We start from the raw sequence: 21,354 nt of genomic DNA, 5'->3' as shown, positions 1-21,354 counted from the left end.
GGATTTAAATTAGGCTGAGGAAAAATATTTGAATTTTTCAAAAAAAATTTAGGTTATGTAGGTAATTTTTGGTAAACTTTTAAATCATTAAATTTCGTATATTCTTTGTCAATCTTAAAAATGGTGAGATTAGATTTTTCATTTTCGCTTCGGAAAATCCTTACAATTTGAAAAAACCCAATTTTTGATATTTTTTCTCATGTTTTAAGCACATAACCTTATTTAGATGAGACAAATATTGATTTTTGTTTCTCTCCACTTTATTCGAGTGGTAATTATCATTGAGGGCCTGCGTAGCGCAAGCGGTAGGATGCTTGACTCGCAAGCCGGTGGTCCGGGGTTCGAATCCCACCGCCGGCAAGAACATCTAGACATTTTAAAAATGTCTATAGGCCCCAGGTCGACTCAGCCTGAATAAAAATGAGTACCTTGGGTAAAACCAGGGGTAATAATAGACGGTTGAAGCGTAGCACTGGCCATGTTACCTTCCTTGTATACCGTAGGCCCTAGATATAGCAGACTACCCTGCTATACTCCCAAAGCCGCGACAGCGGTATAAAACGGGAGACTATTATTATATTAATTATCATTGAACTATTTTCATGCCCAAAACACTCGGATTTTTTTGATCAAAATTTAGTTCAGAAAAAATCTTTAAATTTTTCAAAGAATTTTTTGCTTATGTAGATAATTTTTCGCAAACTTCTAAATAATTATTTTTTTTTGTAATATTTTCCATTCTTTTAAATAGCGGTGTTATATTTGTCATTTTTTTTCGTATCATCCTTAAAATTCGAAAAAGCCTTTTTTTGGTATTTTCTGGTATTTTCACCCATGTTTTTACCACATAAACTCAACTGCGTTTTAATAAATATCGATTTTTGTTATGTTTTGTTATTTCTAATAGGGCAATCAGGTTTGTCATTTTCAGAGCAGAATATGCTCCATCTTTTTGTTTCATGTTTTAAACACATAACCTCATTTAAATGTAAAAAATAACGATTTTTGTTTCTTTGTCCCCTTTATTCGAGTGGTGATTAACATTTAAATATTTGCATGCCCAAAAAACCCATTATATACAATTCATTCGTTTTGTCCCCTTAAGGTTCCTTTCCTGCAATTAGAAGGGCACTTCTTAGGAGAGGCTGGATCGAAAAACTGGGAACAACTCACAGAGATCTAAATACAGCAGATTTACGAACATACGCTTCTAAAGCTATTGTGGAATTACTTGATTTAATCAGACAAAATCATCCAGAGTCGAATTTGTGTAAGCGTATCATTAGATCAAAGTTATTGATAAACCACCAGGTAACATTTTATTTCTATTTTTCCCAATGTTATCAACAATACAATTATAATTATTAAAAAAGTATAATTGATGTAATATATATATATATATATATATATATATATATATATATATATATATATATATATATGTATATAAGTAAACATTAAATATTTGGGTTTGCAGCAATAAAAAATGAAACGTGTACTCTTGTAAATTTTTATTTCAAGCTTTCGGACATTGGTTATGTCCTTCATCAGGGAGCTACAAATGTAATGAATAGTTTGTTAACGTTGGTATAATTAATTAAAAAATTCACTACTTACAAACTTAATGAGGTTGTATCATCAATAATGTTATGTAATGTCGATAAAATTTATCACAGTCTGTCATCTTTGTTCAATATAAAAAACCTATTTCTATGTTTAAAATTCAAAAATTACTTTACATCCACAACACTTAATTATTCTAAGCATATTCATGACATTATTATTCTTAATTTTATTCTCGGGCATCGGATAGATTACAATAACATCAAAGTAGTAGAACAGGAAAGTAATATCACCAAAAGGCTTTTAAACACTGTATCGTCTGCATTTTTAATATTGTTTATAAGTTGGGCATTTACACCAATCCCATCTTCTGATTCGTCCAAGGCCTCTCTAAACATGTTTTCAGAGTATATGTTAAATAATGCCGGTGACAATATGCAACCCTGTTTAACTCCTTTTTCGACTGTAAAGATCTCGAACGTACGGTTGCTTTTTGTTGGAGATATAAGTTTGAGATCAGTCTTATATCCTTACCATCGAGTCCTGATGTTTTTAGGATATGGATTAGTTTCCCATGTGGAACTTTATTAAATGCCTTCTCGAAATCAATGAAACATGCATATACATCGCAGTTGACATCCCTGGCTCTCTGTATTAGAACTTACAAACTAAAAAGTGCTTCCCTCGTTACGAGTCCTGCTCTGAATCCAAATTGAACTTCACTCAGGTGTTCTTCTAATTAGGTGTATATGCGCGAGTGAATGATAGTAAGGAGTACTTTAAGTACATGGCTCATCAAACTAATTAATCTATGTTCTTCACATTTTCTAGCGTTTGGTTTTTTAGGAAGTGGATTGAATATTGATAGTAGCCAGTCTTTTGGTAAGTAACCAGTCTCGTAGATGTTGAATAGTTTCGTAAGAGCTGTGATTTGGTGCGCCACTAACAGCTTTAAAATTTTACCATGCACCTCATCAGATCCTGAGATTTAAGACACTTCCACAAAAAAATCAAGTGCATGTTTAAAATCGCAATTAGATAAATTTTTGACCCTTTCATGAAATAGATGATGAGAAGAACCTGATAGATCTGATTTTAGTTTATTTAAATTTTTTTAAGTTTTTTATATTTAAGATGTTTCCTCGATGCTAAATCGTCCTGATTTTCTTGAAGAGCTTGTTGAAATGCTGAAAAAGAAGAGCAATTACCCCTGCAATCTTATTATATAATATTTTAAGTTCAATGTTGATATTGTTGATCTTGGCATAATGAAGACAAATTTCTTTTCTAAGGAGCTTTCTGTCCAAATCTTTTTTAAACTTTGTTGGTATATTCTTGGATGTCTTACATACAGCAAAATTTTGTGTTAAATATTGCTTAATGCATTGGTGGAAGAACCAGATGTCAATATGTAAAAGTTCTTTTTGTAGACAGTCTAAGATACTTTTGGATTTCCACTACCGTACTGTAGTTTAACAAATGAAAAGACTGATATGTTTTTGTACACACAAATCAAAATATGGAAAAATAACTATTTGGTTCTTTAAAGTGATCTAATAGCTCACATTTTCATATTTTCAACTTTTTCCTAGCATGCTGGTTGTTTAGGTAGTAAACGCCTACTTGCCGTTTTTGAAGGATTTGGCTAGAGAGTTATTTGTTCTTTTTTTTAACATTTTCTCTGTGCATTCAATGATATATCATTATGTAGTATATTACTATTATTTATTTAATTTTATTAACTTAACTTTTACTATGAAATAAACCCAAATCTAAAGAAGAAACCAAGAAAGATTGAAAACAATATGGTGGAAAACGACATAGAAATCATAAAAATAAAATAATGGAAAGGGAAATGATGAAATTGGAATGAATGAAGACAAGAATTGTTTATCTTTATCATTAATATAATATCAAAAAGTTGATTTTAAATTTTTATTCTTACATTTTAATACCTAACCTAACTTCACCTAACCTGAATAAAATCTGCTTTTTTCTATTTACCACTTGTTGTTCCGCAAATTAGTATAACATTACATGTTACACAGACTGAAATACATTTTTAGGTTGATTTTTATTGGTGTTTTAATTACCATGGCTTTCGAGAATGTCCTGACAAAAATAAATTGACCCTATTCAACAAAATAAGATGGTATTCACCCACATATACAAGCAAACAGGGTAAGAATAAATTAAAATGATAAGCTAAGTTCAAGCTTCACCTTTTCACCTTCATTTTGTTATATTTTCTTCGTTTTCAAGAATTTCGTTGTTGATTATTTTTAACCTTTATTGTATATTTCTACCCACTTTTCTTTATCATAATGTTAAATGTTGTAAAATGTACTTTTTCTTTTTAATCGCCATTTCGTACTCATTCGTTACAATACTTTTTCTTTTTTCTCTTTTTAACAACTGTTTTCCGTTTTCCTTTTTTTGTTGCCTATGGACAGAAACTGTCTTCGCAACGTCAAAAAAATGAAATTTTAAATCGTTGGTCCTTCAAATATACATAACTACCATTTTGTTATTATATCATACGGGATAACACAGATACCTTGTTTCCATGCTCTACTTGCGCTTTGTACATTAAAAAATAAAAAAAACCTTTAGTGAACGTCACCCATAATAAATGCGAAACCCAACCACTCGGGGCTAAAATGAAGATAAGTTTTCTGCGTTGTATGCCAGTTTAACATACAGAAAACTATCCCCCACCTTAAGAAAAGAGACCCTCAGGTCTTAAGTGATCAATCATAGAAGTTTAGTGTGTAGAGGTCAGAAACTTGTCGAATTATGATGATTCGTATATTGTAACGATCGGTCAGAGAAGATTATATAAAGGATGATTGTTGGTTTGGTCATATTTTAAGAATGGTATACGTTCCTATTCGATTTATTTTCAGCGATAGCCGCTGCTGTACGTTATATCCATTTCATTGACATATCAAATGAGGTTTTTTTATATAGAGAGAGGCTTTTTTTTGATGAGGTCTGTTTTTATGTTCATTACCCCATCCTCGTTCACTTAACGCTTTTCTCGTTAAAATCAAACAACTATCACAGAAGATGTAATATAGTGTCGTATTAGCATTGTCTTTTTAGCTGTTTTTATCTTAACACATTCGTTACCACCCCCCTTTCATTTAACGTGTTACATGTAGCAACCTGACCACGATACGAAGACAGTGGAAAATGAAAATAACCCAGACAATACCTATTATTCTCTCTACTACTGGAGTCATTCCGAAGAACCTCCTAGAAAACATAAAAAAGCTAGGTGTAAATGAAAATCTCTACAAGACCATGCAGAAAGCTGTACTATTCTCAACGTCCAGATGTATACGAAAATTTTTGGGAGATACTCCAGCATACCAAGTAACCTAGGCTCGATAACACGGAAAGAGTCCCACCAGAGCTCAATCCTTTTGATACCGTAGGTATCTGGGATGAGTGAATTTTCCTTTTAGAGAAAGTTCGGACCGTATTTCTAAATCTGTTAATAATAATCGTAAACCTCTGCATAGGCGACATCTCAATAAGATCGGCCAAGATTATGTCGACAATATGGGCGTCGAACTATTGGTTGACATCAACAAAGATGTTTCCGAGATTGAGGGTTTCCTACTTGCCATTCAGGATTAAGTTATTCTAATTAAAAATTACCTGAAATATATTGTTAAAGATCCTCAAGTCCAAAATGACGTAAAATGCCGATATGGATGCGAAACCCAAAAAAACATTTGTCGGTACTGATTATAAAGAACGCCATGACTCAGTAGAAAAGATTATCCACCAAGAACTAGCTGACAAACTGAGACTTCTCCAAACCGACTATCTTCCTTACTATCAATACGTCCCTGAGAGAATACTTGAAAATGACAACTACAAGCTATACTGGGACTGCACTGTACTCACACACCAACCAATGGCACATAATAGACCGGATCTCATACTAGTTAATAAACTTACTAGGCAAACAACACTTATTGATGTGGCGATACCTAACACCAATAATTTGCGTGTTAAATACAACGAAAAGATCGCCAGAAGTACAGAGATCTAGAAATACAAATCAGGAGACAATGGAGAATGAAAAGTACTCAGACAGTACCTATTCTTCTAGCTACTACTGGGTTTTTCCCAAAAACCTCCTAGGGAACATAAAACAGCTGGGTCTAAAAGAACATATTTTATAAAGAACGAAAATTTTCGGGAGATACTCCAGCATACCTCTAGTTCTAATATTTATCGATTTTTACAAAGCCTTTGACACAGTTGAGCTAAGCAAAATATTACAGGCGCTTAAATAATGCAGGCTAGATTATAGATATACTAAATTATTATACAAAATATACCTGTAGGCAACAACCACTGTCAGATTACATACTAACAGTAATCGCATAAAAATAGAACGGGGGGTTAGACAAGGAGACCCAATGTCACCTAAACTTTTTAATACGGTGCTAGAACATGCTTTTAAGAATTTGGATTGGATGACAAAGGGAATAAAAATAGATGGAGAATATCTAAACAACTTACGTTTCGCCGATGATATACTTATAATAGCTGAAGATCTAGGTATGGCAAGAGAGATGGTACAGGAACTCGTTGTGGCTACAGAAAATGTAGGTTTAAATATAAATATCTCGAAAACAAAAACCATGACCAATTTGGTACCCAACCAGAACATCAGTATTGGTGGGAAAGAAATAGAACTCGTAGATAGATATAAATACCTGGGACATGAAATTATGATTGGCAGGGATAACCAGACTCATGAAATGAAGAGAAGAATCGGCCTTGGGTGGGCAGCATTTGGAAAACTGAGAGAAACTTTTAAAAGTGAGCTGCCCACATGCCTAAAGAGAAAGGTATTTGATCAGTGCGTCCTCCCAGTCTTGACGTACGGAGCAGAAACACTTACCTTAACAAAAGCAGCAGCTACCAAACTGAGAGTCACGCAGAGAAGAATGGAGCAGTCCATGTTAGGAATAACTCTGCGAGACAGAATAACCAACGAAGACATCAGGAGAAGAACCGGAGTGACTGACATCATCGAGACGATAGCCAGACTAAAATGGAGATGGGCAGGACACATAGCCAGAATGACAGATGGGCGATGGACAAAGAGGTTATTGGAATTAAGGCCAAGGGAAGACAAGAGAAGCGTCGGTCGACCACCTACAAGATGGACTGACGATTTAAGAAGACTCGATAAAAACTGGATAAGAGCGGCGCAAGATAGACGGGGTTGGAAACATGAGGAAGAGGCCTATGTTCAGCAGTGGACTATTGAGGCTGGATGATTATGATGATGACTCCAGCATACCATGTCACCTAGAACTCGATAACACGGAAAGAGTCTTACTAGAGCTCAATACTTTTGATACCGTAGTTATCTGGTATGAGTAAATTTTCACCTTAGAGAGAATGTAAGTCGTATGGCTAAATCTGAGTAATATTTATGACTACAACGTAGTAACTAAAGACCAAAGAACAAAAAGTAGAGAATCTGTAGCAATACGAAAAAAAATTAATAAATATGTCAAAGATTCGACAGCCATAAATGAAAGAATAATTAGTGTAAACAATATGAAAAAAAAAAGGAGTGATGACGGTAAAGGAAAAGAAAAAGATCAGTTCGAAGAAATTCTACAAGAAACACGAGAAAACGTAAACATTCGGAAAGAAATTATATTAATGGGATACCTTAATAAAAGAACTAGAGGAAATATGGCCATATAGAGAAAATGAGAATGAGAATGGAACGAAACTTATTGACGTATGTGACCAGTATTCGTTAAGAATATGTAATGGTTTCTTTAGGCATAAAGAGATACATAACTATACATATATAAAACCAACTCTCAATCAAAAATTAATAATGTTATGGTTATGACCATGTTATAGTTAGACAAGAGTCCATGATTAAGGTCGAAGGAATGAGAGTATACACAGGAGCCACCTGTAGATCAGACCACCATTTGGTGAAATCAAGAATATACATAGGAAATAATGATCACTAAAGTCTAATAAAAAGACCCTACCCTATGTAATACCCTACAGATAAACTTAACGACGAGTCGATCTCAGAGAACTTCAGAAAGGACAAATGACTTCCTTAAGAAAGAAGCATGTTGGAAAGTATAGATAAGAATAGCTCAGGATACAGACAAGTTAAAAACAGCACTATATACGACAGACTGTGAAGTATGGCTATATTCCACTGTACCTATATCCATTTATTTCTAATAAGCACACAGAATAGCAACAGAAAAACGGTATGAAGAACATATAAATGCATGTAAGTATTTTTTACCTTTGGTTGAAAAAAAAAATGACAAAAAGAATCTTGTTGGTTGGCACCTAAAAGGTACGTAAATCCTTATATGGTTTATTCATCTATTAAGCAATGTTGTTTTACTTCGTATCTGTATTCTTAATGTCTATGGGTTGTTTTTTTTTTCTTGCTGTACATCTATTGCTGCTCCCTCCACATCTATTTCGACCACATTCTGTATAAATAAAAATTGACCATAATAAGATTAATTTCAGGCATGTGTATTTCATCTCAAAAGGCATTTTGGTTCAACATACCTGGAGTAGCCAGTCTAAACCATCCACGAAGTTATAGATTAGTAAAAGACGGAGATGTAGAGGATTTCGTGAAGGACTTTAATTTAACGGCCGCTATGTCGCTATTAAAATGGGTACAGATAACTAAAGAAACAGGACAATGTCGAATAATTAGTAGTTCTGGAAAGGTACCCGTTAAAATATTGGATTTTGCAGTTAACGAATGCTACAAATTCATAAAGAAATCAGTTCATGAAGGTAATGCATAGAGTTTTCTTTACTAAATATGTTTCAGATTTTTCACCAATATTCTCCTACGACCGTATGCTGTGCTGTTAAACTCACCCTATGAAGGCCGATATGTAATTAAGATATGGTCAGTGGGCCTCAAACAGTGGGACGTTAATATTTAATTCCGATCGCTTGAAAAGTAACAATATTCAATATTCAATCGGCTCAATCAATCCGTACAATCATTCCGATGTAAATATCGTTGCAATCATTCCAATTGAGTTCGTGTTATTCGTGTTAAGAATTTCTTCTCCGGTTGTGCCAGTAAGCAGCGATGCACAGAAGTAAGTTTTCTTCGAGTGAATGTTTATGTCATACACGAATTTACAAGAAGTGTGAGTTTCAGATGAGTGACACTCAATTCGGATTTCGAAATGGATTGGGAACACAAGAAGCTCTTTTTGCCTTAAATGTGTTAACACAACGATGCAGTGACATGAATGAAGATGTATATGCATATTTTATTGATTATCTAAAAGCATTTGACTGCGTTAATCACCAAAAGATGATCGAAATTCTGAAAACAACTGGAATTGAAGAACAAGCCTTACGAATTATATCAGAACTATATTGGCACCAAACGGCAACAATTGAAATAGAGCATACAACATCTGAAGATATATGAATCCGAGGAATGCGACAAGGTTGCGTCTTATCACCACTATTATTTAATCTGTATTCGGAATCTATATTCAAAAAAGCATTAGGAGAGGTTCAAGGTGGAATCAAGATTAACGGAACCAGCATAGACAACATCAGGTAAGCTGATGATATCGTCCTAATAACAAGTAACGCACAAGAACTACAAAATATAATAAATGCGGTAGTTCGTCACAGCGAAATGTTCTGTTTACATCTAAATGTTTACTGACCATCGGAGTGGCAATCTTCCTCGGGTTCTTTTACCATCTACCTTGCCTTCAACCACCAACCTCTCGATGCCTTCCATTCGTCTGGTAATGTGTCCAAAGTACCTCAATATATTTTGTTTGATGATTGTCGTAAGCCTAGTATCGAAGACTAGAGACTATAGAAAAAAGACTAGATGGCTTTAAAATGTATATATACAGACGGATGCTGAGAATTCCATGGATACAAAAAGTTGCCAATGGTAAGGTACTAAAGAGAGAAAAATACAATATTTGGGTCATGTGTTGGAAGGTAAAGTGCAGGGCAAAAGATCAGTTGGAAGACGCCAGAACTCGTGACTGAAAGACCTGAGGAGATGGTTTGACCGCTCATCCACAGAAATCTTTCGTGTAGCAGTTTCCAAAGCTACAATTGCCATTTGGATCGCCAACCTTCGAAAGGAGATGGCACAATAAGAAGAAGAAGAACAAAAAATCAAGTTCATTAGCGGAACCGAATTCAAAATTATTCTACACATTATAACTGAAGCATTATTTGGTTCAATATCATCTTTGATGCTAAAAACTGAACTAAAAGTGGTATTTGTTTGAATTTACCGACGGACGATAGATAGATAGAGGCAATTATAGTTTTATTTTAGTAACCCAAAAAAAGAAATCCTATGAAGAATCGAACAAACGAGGAAAACACTCATGAACATGAAAACATTTTTTACAAGATCAGACCTTAGCCTAGAGCTTAGAATTCGAATGATCAGATGTTACGTTTTCTCTGTTTTGCTCTATGGATGTGAAAGTTGGACAATGGACTCGGCAACAGAAAAAAGAATCGATTGCTTTGAAATGTATATATACAGACGGATGCTGAGAATTCCATGGATACAAAAAGTTACCAATGATGAGGTACTTCGGCGCATGAGTAAACAAAAAGAATTAGCATAATCAAAGAAGGAAAAATACAATACTTGGGTCATGTGTTGAAAGGTGAAAGATATGAATTCATCATCATGCAACCTCTTCTGTCCACTGCTGGACATAGGTCTCTCCAATTCTTTGCCACTCTTCACGGTTCTGTGCTTCTTGTTGCCATTTCTTGGATATTCGTCTAATGTTGTCCATCCAGCGTGTTTGTGGTCGTCCTCTGCTGCGTTTGTCTTCTCGTGGGCGCCAGTCAATTAGTTTTCTGGTCCATCTTGTGTCTTTCAGTCTCGCTATGTGACCTGCCCAATTCCATTTCAGCTTGGCTATACGTTCGACGACATCACTGATACCTGTTCTTTTCCTTAAGTCTTAATTCCTTATTTTGTCTTTTTTTGTCAAGCCGAGAATTGATCTTTCCATGCGCCTTGTGCCACTCGCATTTTTAGTGCTGTTGTTTTTGTGAGCGTGAGAGTTTCTGCTCCGTATGTCATAATAGAAAGAACGCATTGGTCAAATGTCTTCCTTTTCATAGCTATCGGGATGTAGCTCTTAAAGATGTCTCTTAGTAAACCATATGCCGCCCAAGCAAGTGTTATTCGTCGTTGAAATTCGCAAGTCTGGTTGACCTTGCCTACTCTGATTTTATGGCCAAGATACATGTACTTTTCTGTCAATTCTACCACTTGATTTTGGATGATTAGGTGTTCGCTGGGAACTAAATTTTTCATAAATTTGGTCTTACTGTTCGATGTTCGTTTTTAGACCTATTGTTGAAGATACGTTTTCTAATTCTTGTACCATTTGTTGTGCTTCACCCAGATCTTCGGTAATAAGTACTATGTCGTCGGCAAAACGCAGATGATCGAGCATTTCTTCATTTTTATTCCTCTATTTTCCCACTTTAGCATTTTAAAGGTGTATTCGAGTACCGTTATAAATAATTTAGGTGAGAGAGTGTCGCCCTGTCTCACACCTCGCTTGATATGAATTTCTCTGGTGGTATCATGTAGTTTTACACGCATTGTGGCGTTTTGGTATAATGTTTGTACTAGCTTTGTGAGCCGGTAATCTATTCTACTATTATTCAGAGCAGTTATAATGCTGTCTAATTCCATAGTGTCGAAGGCTTTGCGAAAGTCTACGAAGATAAGTACCAGTGGTCTGTTATATTCTAGCGACTTTTATTGTTTGTAGGTGATCGTTTGTTTCGAATTTTGAGCGGAAGCCAGCTTGTTCTCGGGGATGGTGGAAATCTAACTTTTTCTCTAGTCTTGTCGTTATTATTCGGGTAAACATTTTATAGATGTGGTTCATTGTGGATTGGTGTGGTTCATATAGATGTGGATTGGTCTATAGTTTTCTAGGTGCGCCTTGTCTCCTTTCTTGTGTAGTAAAATTGTTAATGCGTTGTTCCATGTTTTTGGTATGCAACAATCTGTTAGACAAAGGTTAAACAACATTTTTATTTGGTTGAGAAGGGCACGTCCGCCCATCTTTATAGCTTCTATTACCACTCCATCTTCTCCTGGCGCTTTGTTGTTTTTCATCTTTTTCATTGCGTCCTGGATTTCGCTTAGTGTGATCTCTGGCATGAGCTCTGGACCCTGGTTGATAATTTTGCGTGATGCGGCGGCAAAAGATATGAATTGCTCCAAATCATATTGGAAGGTAAAGTGCACGGCAAAAGATCAGATGGAAGACGCCAGAACTCGTGGCTGAAAGACTTGAGGAGATGGTTTGTGGAGACGGCGCAATAGAAAGAAGAATGTTTATATAGATATCCCACAATTATTAGCAAGATGGCTAATCTAGCAGCATAAGTCAACTCATCCATTTGCAAGATGAATTTTTTATTTTAAAGCCGTGGAACCAGTTATTGTTTTATGTAACCTGAGAAATTCCCAATCTGGTGCTAAGCTCTATCGTTCAGTGGCACTGTAAAAAGATGCTTTATAGATGTTTCCTCGAGAACACATTGTGTTATATCTACCACACATGGTAGACTTGGGCCATTCGGTAACTAACCCAATGCCATGTCTCCATATCGCATTCACAGTCCGAATCGCATACGTAATAGTTTTGTAGCTTCTTAATAATTGTTCTTTTTTACGTACATAAAATTCTTTACTCTTATCTTTGAAATATCATTGTGTTTTACTACTTAAACTTGAAACCATAGAAATAGAAGTTGACGCCGTCATGTCACCTTGTTTTGAATTTCACGCATCATACAAGCGAGCGAGCCTCTTGTGAAGTGTAGTGAAATGATTATGTAAAAATAAATTGTATGATCTTATTTTTCTGGCAACGCCTTTAAAGCAATGCCCCATTCTTTCTTTAAAACCAATTTGATTTGGCTAAATTTGAAAAATGGAGTATCTTCACGCACAAAATACAAAAACGTACAACCATTACGAGCAATATAAAGGAACGTAAAATATTGTTCGCGGTAAGAGTAAATTTTGCGGTACAGTATTGCAATATTAATTCTCTGCTCAAAATAATTCTGATTTTATATTATGCAACCATCAAATCATCTCGAATGCACCAGAAACTTCACACATCCATACAATTTTCTTCGAACTACGCGTCAATAAGAAGCGGCGCGACAAAAAGATGTCATTTCATTGATTGTAGTCCGGAAGTGAATGCTGATGCTTTTGTAACATTTAGATGTAATAGGCCGTGCATTCACTTGACAATTTATTTATAAATTTACCTATACGTATATAACTAGGCGTTTCGTTTTGGTAGTTTATTAATGTCTTAAATAACTTTATTTTTATAGGTTCTACTTTAATACGTTTATGCATTCAAAAGGCTATTTTAGATAATTCGGAGCGGAAAATGTTCAGTAACTGGACTATTTAGAACATTTGATTTTGTAACTTCTCATAACATTAAGTTTAATATTTTTAGATATTGACCATGAAATAAAGGAAGCTGTATCGTTAGAATGGAATGAATTTCTGGAATATTTTTACAAGATTGTGCACATCGGCAATCATTTCAAGGAAGAATCTTGTGTAACAGGTATAAATATGGGTAAAGGGTGAACCTCTTATAAATAATAAAGCTGTAAGTATATACTCACAGGCCAAAAATAATAATAATATTGTACATCATAATTAGGACTTATTTTAATATTAAGGTCTTATATTAAGACGCAGCAAATAACATTCCGCCGCAAAGACCACCACCACGCAATGAGTGGTTCGATGCTGAGTGTGAGGACATTACAAGAAGAAAGAACAATGCATATAAATTGATGCAGCAAATAAGAACCTGAGAAAAAGAATAAAAATATAAAGATCTCAGAAGAGAAGAGAAGTACATTCATCGGAGAAAAAAGCGAACTTATGAAAATATAATATTGGAAGAACTTGAAGCATTAAAAAAGGAAAATTAAACAAGAAAATTCTATAAAAATCTAAATAAAAAAAGAAAAGAATTTAAACCAAGGATCGGACTATGTAAGGCTAAGGAGGGGCATATACTCAATACAAAAGAAGAAGTATTGCAAAGGTGGGTGGTACACTATAAAGAACTACTTACTATCAAAGTAGAAGATCCAAATCAATCACCCCAAGGAGCAAGCAACAATACACCATTGGAGCCTCCATTAATTCAATAAGTACGGGATGCAATAACACACATAAAAAGTAATAAATCTCCAGGAAGTGATGGTATACCCACGGAACTTATTAAATGTGGAGGTGCTCTTCTGACTAATCATAATATATAAAATCATACTGAGAGCCTGGAATGAAGAACAAATCCCGGAAGAATGGTGTATTGGGATCGTTTGCCCGCTACACAAAAAGGGTGTTCAATTGGAATGTAGGGACTATAGAAGAATAACCCTCCTTAATACAGCATACAAAATATTTTCCAGTATTTTATATGGTCGCCTGAGTGCATATTCAGAGGAGCTTCTTGGCGAATATCAAAGTGGTTTTAACCTTAATTGATCAACAACAGACCAGATCTTTGTGCTAAGGCAAATACTGGAAAAAACCAATGAATTCCACATCCCCGATAAACTGATAAAATTGGTTAAGGCTACAATGCGTAAAGTTGTTTGCAAAGTCGAAATACATTGCGAACAATCACAGGCATTTGAAACGCATGTTGGGCCGCGAAAGGCAGATGCGCTGGCTTGTCTCCTTTTCAACATAGTTTTGGAAAAGGCAGCCAGGGATGCCTAAATAGATAACAGAGGAAACATTTTTAATAAATCACCCCAAATTTTGGCCTAGTTGCCCTCACAACACGCAAGCTAGAAGAAATATATACCACCTTGTCAAATGCCTCAAAAAATATGAGCCTGCAAGTAAATGTGGAGAAAACTAAGATAATGGCATCAGCACACAACAATAGAGCCAGAAACATCGGCCACCAATTCACGGTTGATAACTCTACCTTTAAAGTGGTGGACAAATTCACATACTTAGGCTCCCTGATCACCAAGGAGAACGTCATGACAGAAGAAATCAATAATATAAAAATAGGAAGACTAAGATGGGCAGGACATCTGGCAAGATCACATCAGAACAACCCTCCTAGAAGAATCCTTATGTCACAACCTGTGGGAAGTAGAAGTAGGGGTAGGCCAAAACTCAGATGGAGGGATGGTGTAGATGAGGATGGTAGAAAAATAGGCGCAGCAAACTGGCAACAGTTGGCAATGGACAGAACTGACTGGCGTAATAGACTTGGAATAGTCGAGACTCTTATAGGGCTGTAGCACCAATGATGATGATGAATTAGGACTTATGGTTTCTCATTTCTGTTATAACCGGTGTTGATTGGTAAAATTAGAAGAAAATTTTATTTGTAAATCAGCTATTTTTCTAGATATCTGCCTGAAAATTGGAATTTAATTCTATTTAAAATCGTTAAAGCATTATGCACAACTACTACAGCATTATGTACAACTAATAACAATGGCATATGTTGAATTATTTTCTCAAAAAAAAAACTTAATCGTAAATTTAATAGTGGTGCAATATAAAACACTTGTGACGACCGGGTCTACCGTGAGTCCGGGCCTAGGAGTGAAAAAGCAGCTACTGGCTACGCGACTGTTAATTACAGACATCGTGTGGAAATTCAACTCTTGGTCTACACAAGTTACAACTGATCGCAAAAGGACCACTATAACTACTTATCTGGCAGCTTGATGAAATCAAAATGGCAAATATTGCCATTTTGATTTCATCAAAAGTACAAAAATCAGTTCTTGAATTCCAAGCTGTTATCGATATCATAATCTCCTCAAATTAGAAGCCAAACTGCACAACTTCAACATCATTCAAATTTATTCGCCAATAATAACTGTAAACGGCTATTAAAAACTGCAGGCGACTATTCAATATTCCTAATAAGGAGTGTGTTCCTATAATTCTAAAATATTCCCACTTAATATGTAGCGATTTTAATGCAAAAGTCGGCAACTCCTCACAAAATGATAACATAAAGGACATATTTGGAAAATACGACGTAGATGAAACAAATGAAAGAAAGATTATTTTAATTTGTTATTACTAACAACTACTTTATCATGAACAACCGATTTAAGAACCACGTACGAAGACTATATACTTGGAAAAGTCCTTGAGATAGGTGTAAAAACCAAATCAGTTACATGTTAATTAATATTTACTGTAAATCATTAGCCCAAATAGTGTGAACCTGTCTGGGAGCGATATGTGGATCAGAGCATATTCTCCTTGTATGGAACTCAGCTCTTTATTCTCAACAGCACATCTCAAGAAATATGGGAAGCTGTCAAACATTGTGTAATAACACCAATGAATCTTGTAAAGACAAATAATTCTATATAGAGAAAACACTGGATAACAGATGACACATTTCAAATAATTGAAAATATAATACGTCTTTGCCAAACAAGTGTGTACACAGAAAATGAAAAAACTAATTTGAGAAACCTCAACAGAGAAATTAAACCGAGATGCAAAGCTGACAAATAACAATACTACAATAATATATCCAAGGAAATTGAGAGCCACAATCAAGATAACCAGCCAAGAGATCTGTTTAAAAAAATACGATACATAAAAAGGGAATTTAAAGTCAGAACTTGTGCTGTGGAAGACTATACGGGAATTCTGAAAACAAAAATAGAAAGGATATAGCAGAGATGTGGAGGTCATATTACCAAGATTTATACAAAGACGACCAACATCTTGAACATATTCATCTTACCTTAAAAGAACCAGATAATTAAACTTAATAAGGCGCCAGGCACAGATACGACAATAGCAAAAGTACTGAAGAAAACAAAAGAAATCAATAAAATTGCCTTACCCCTTTAAAAAGTAATTTTATAAAATATTAAGAGTTTCCAAGCGGATTGAAATTTCAGAAGGTTTTCGGTCTTATCAGACCATTATCAGTGAACAAGTAGTTAGCAATTAGAACTAGCCACCTGAAAATTAGAGTACCTAAAATTAGATTATATATTAAATGTACTAAAAATTAAAATTAAAACGACAAGAGGCCGATGTTTAAAGATTTCATTTTAAGTGAACATACTGAACCCTCCTTGAAATAAGGACTACATCTATTTCCTAGGGCCATATGTGTAAGATACCAGCCAGGACATATAGGTAGTCCTTGTTTTGAGCAGCGTTCAGTAAAAATGCTTGATACACTTTCAAATGATTTCCACCCAGAACACGGTACCAGGCAAGAATGTACACTATCTCCACGATTGTTTAATATCGACTTGGAACAGATTACATAAATCGTTGCAAAATATACAATCTACGCTTTGTCGACGATAGAGCCCTCCTTGGCAGAAAAGAGAAAAAAGACTTGATTAATCTCATATGGCTGGTTGAAAATGAGAGTAAAAGGTTTGGTCTGGAATTAAATATAGAAAAGACAAAAATCATAATAGTGGATAGGCAACACAATAATAATCCACATATAACCTAAATTGACCAGTTAATGTTGTTAACTCATTCTTGTATCTGGAATCATTGATCACAAACACCGGGAAGCTACAGGAGGAGATACAACGTAAATGTGATCTAGCCAAGATGGTTATGGAAAAGATAACCAAAATATTCAGAGACTCCAATATTTTAAAAATCTTAAAATAAGATTGGCCAACTCATTAATATTTCCAGTACTGACATTTGGATGCGAATCTTTGATAGTAAGGCAATAAGAAAGGAGAAAGAGATGCCACGGAAATATTCTGCTGGAGAAGAATGTTACGAATTCCATTATTCTAAAGGAACTAAAGTCCCCGGAAAAGTCCGACTACAACAATTAAAATATTTTGTACATTTTTGAACTCAGACATAGACAATATGGGGAGACTCATCGTTCAAGGGAAGGTAGAATTTCAAAGACCATGAGGAAGATCTCTAACGAGATATAATGACCAGATCACATGAAGTTGCAAAAGACCATGTATGATGTAATAGAAATGAACAGAGACAGAAATGGTCTCTATGGAGACGAACCGTTACACTCCCTCCAGTGGGTTAAGACTGAAGAGAGGCTCTGAAACGAGCGATGTTAGATCGATTCGTGTTAAATAAATTATTATTGTTTTTGGCTTCGGTACAGTTACGATTGGTCACTTTCATTCTTTATGGCCCACCCTATAGGTTTTATGTTTAGAGATCTCATATCCCAACCTAAGTGATCTATTGTGTTTACTTTCTAATAAACTCTAAACGATTATAAGACTTCTAGTTTTTATTATTTTTGTTTTCATCCACGGGCTAAAATATCTATCGTCTCGAAGGTAGCTACTATATTTTTTGGAAACAACTTACTAGTGTAAAAAATTCTTTATTTGTTGAATTTAAATTTTCAAAAAACCAAAAATTCTAAAACTCCTATCAGACCCATGATGACCTACGAAATAGAATCACGGGAAGACACCAATAAAACAATGCGGTGTACAAGATGTAATGAGATGGGACAGGCAAAGACGAAGACAATGGTACAATCATGTAAAAAGGATGGAGGAGGACATGCTATCAATAATTGCGCTAGAAAGAAAGCCAGCTGGTAATCGACCACTAGGGAGACCACCAAAGAGATGGAGAGATAGCTAGGCGTCTACTTCTCAAGAAATACTTCAGCAACTGAATTAACAGATCGTTAAATATACAATAAGTACAAAAAAAGAAATGGATGGCTAAATGCAGATGGCCTAGAAGAGTATTGGAATGGATCCCTCCTGAAAGAAGAATGAAAGAAGAAAGAGAGGACGACCACAGAGAAGTTAGCGCAACGATATTGATAAAGCAATGGCGGCAAGAGACTTAGAAGAGGCAACTGCATATGACAGAAAAAGATGGAAATTGGGGGCGGAGAAGCGGTGACAGCCGTAATCAATCCATTATTATATATACAAAAAAAGAATCACGGGAGGACACCAATAAAACAATGCGGTGTACAAGATGTAATGAGATGGGACAGGCAAAGACGAAGACAATGGTACAATCATGTAAAAAGGATGGAGGAGGACATGCTATCAATAGTTGCGCTAGAAAGAAAGCCAGCTGGTAATCGACCACTAGGGAGCCCACCAAAGAGATGGAGAGATAGCTAGGAGTCTACTTCTCAGGAAATACTTCAGCAACTGAATTAACAGATCGTTAAATATACAATAAGTACAAAAAAAGAAATGGATGGCTAAATGCAGATGGCCTAGAAGACTACTGGAATGGATCCCTCCTGAAAGAAGAATGAAAGAAGAAAGAGAGGACGACCACAGAGAAGAGGCAACTGCATATGACAGAAAAAGATGGAAATTAGGGGGCGGAGAAGCGGTGACAGCCGTAATCAATCCATTATTATATATACAAAAAAAGAAAAAGATTTCCAAAAAATATCGTAGTAATAAAAAATTGCAGTAATTTTAGTTCTTTCTATCGATATTTTGCTAAGTATATGCATCTGCAAGTGTATCTTGTTTCGTTTAATAAAAAACAAAAATTAACGTTTTCAGAAAAAGACTTGGTGCGAAGAGCAACGTTTGTTTTGGAAAAACTCAAAGAATACTGGCCTTTTTTGAATATGGATGGTGTTATGAATATCTGGATTTTAAAGCCCGCCAATAGTTGTAGAGGTGTTGGAATACATATGTGCAGAACAATAAAATATGTTTTAGATACTCTCAAAGATAACCCCCAAAGAAGGTATATTATTCAGAAATATATTGGTAAGTTTTTTATTAATCACGTGTACGTACAAGTAACAACTTTGTAGCATTTTCATTTCACCCCGTATATAATAAAACACACAAGAAAAAGATTTTTAATTTTTTGGATCTCTAAGATTGATAAAATAAACATTTTTAGTCTGTTTATAATAACACAAATTGCTTTTTCTTTTGATCTTGGTCCGCATAGATATTTACGCTGGAAGTAAAAATGAATCTTTCCACTTAGGTTGGTGGGAAAATGTATTTTGACAAGAGAATGATTTCGGGTGACGAGATCACTACTCGCTACTCGGTGGACCTGCTGCCAAAGCAGTCGGTTTAATTGTTTAAGTGCGGATTTTCTTATCCTCGTTATCGTTATTCGTTATTCGTTTTTTTTTCACCAAAATTCTTTAGTGAGGAGTCAATGAGAACGAATTGGGGTCATGCAATAGGTTTGCTATTACAAGCAAAACATGAACCTTAAAATATGAACATTCATAGTAAATATCTTAATACTTTGATATTCTTACCTCACAACTTCACGAACAACAAACAATACTAATCGCACAGAATGAATGTTCATAACCAAAAGTCTTTATTTATTCTTCAAACAATTAAAAAAACCAATATTTCCAATTTCTTATGGGACAATACGTTTAAGTTTACCAGTGGATTTGGTAAAAAAATCCACTGGTAACTTTAACATCTTAGAATTTATCACAACATAATGTAAACCAAATTTAAAAACACAATTTTTAACGGGTTTTTACCCACATATTTAGTGGCTCAATACATGTATAACCACCTAGTGCACTGATGATGGAACATAGATTCCGAAAACGTTTTGTGATATAGCCCGATTGGGTCGTTTAAATTATATACCTTTTATAAAGGATTTTTAATAAATTTTTTTTTCTTTTAATAATATTTTGTGTCATGGCTGCAAGATTAAATTTGAGAGAAAAATTTGAAATTATACGTCTTTTGGGAGATAACGAAAGAAGTGCCAGAGAATTTTGTACAATATTTTTTAATGACAGACATGTGAATCGTCCTAATATTAGCTGTGGTACGGTAAACAAAATAAATAGAATATTTAATGTATATGGTGCAGTATCAAAACTAATTTTAAAAAATAACCCGTTAAAAAGAAGAAGAGGAAATGATCAAATCATTTTAGATCATTTCAGAAATAACCCTAATGCCAGTTTAAGGAATGCCAGTTTATATTTGAATGTGCCTCGAGAGAGTATTCGGCGATGTCTTAAGGTAAATAATATTAAACCTTTCAAACCAAAATTCTTACACACATTACAAGAAGGCGACGAAGCAAAACGTTTAGAATATTGTTTACGGGCCCAAGGGGAATATTTAAACAATATAAATTTTCTAAAAAACGTGTTGTTTACCGACGAAGCCACTTTCACTACAAATGGAGTAGTATCATCACAGAATTGTGGCTATTGGACAGCAGATAATCCCCATTGGGTAATAAACTGTAAAAGCCAGTATTCTCAAAAAATCAATGTCTGGTGTGGTATACTGAACGAGCGAGTTATTGGTCCTTTCTTTTTTGAAGAAAACTTGAACTCACAGAACTTGAACGATTAAATTTGTATATCCAGTTAGATGGGTGTTCTGTTTATTACGCCAGATCCGTGAAGCAATGGCTAAATGAAAATTTTCCGAACTGTTGGATAGGCTGGGGTAGTCCGCTGATAGATTGGCCACCCAGATCTCCAGATCTCACAATTTTAGACTTCTGTCTCTGGGGAGTTATCAAACAAGAAGTTTACCAAACCCGTGCAAGAGACGCAAACGAACTTCGTGCAAGAATTCGACAGGCAGAAATTACTCCCCAACAACTAAGAAATGTAATTAGAAATATTCATAAACGCTACGACAAATGTATCCAATTAGATCGTGGATTGG

General features: G+C 34.9%; 1 protein-coding gene across 3 annotated transcripts in view; it reads left to right on the top strand.

The window, feature by feature from the left end:
• LOC140432661 (tubulin glycylase 3A-like) overlaps window positions 1–21,354 on the top strand; it is a 131,201-nt gene that overhangs the window by 91,684 nt on the left and 18,163 nt on the right. Inside the window, exons 4-8 of one of the 3 annotated variants that reach the window (XM_072520699.1) lie at window positions 1,106–1,311; window positions 3,630–3,744; window positions 8,122–8,400; window positions 13,143–13,256; window positions 19,225–19,437. In XM_072520699.1, the coding sequence (XP_072376800.1) occupies window positions 1,106–1,311; window positions 3,630–3,744; window positions 8,122–8,400; window positions 13,143–13,256; window positions 19,225–19,437 (927 nt within the window). The remainder of the gene's footprint in view (window positions 1–1,105; window positions 1,312–3,629; window positions 3,745–8,121; window positions 8,401–13,142; window positions 13,257–19,224; window positions 19,438–21,354) is intronic. The other 2 variants (XM_072520700.1, XM_072520701.1) reach the window with 2 other exon arrangements.

This window comes from Diabrotica undecimpunctata, chromosome 1 (genome assembly GCF_040954645.1).
Source record: "Diabrotica undecimpunctata isolate CICGRU chromosome 1, icDiaUnde3, whole genome shotgun sequence".
Classification (NCBI taxonomy): domain Eukaryota; kingdom Metazoa; phylum Arthropoda; class Insecta; order Coleoptera; family Chrysomelidae; genus Diabrotica; species Diabrotica undecimpunctata.
This window is presented reverse-complemented; position numbering and strand designations above follow the sequence as displayed.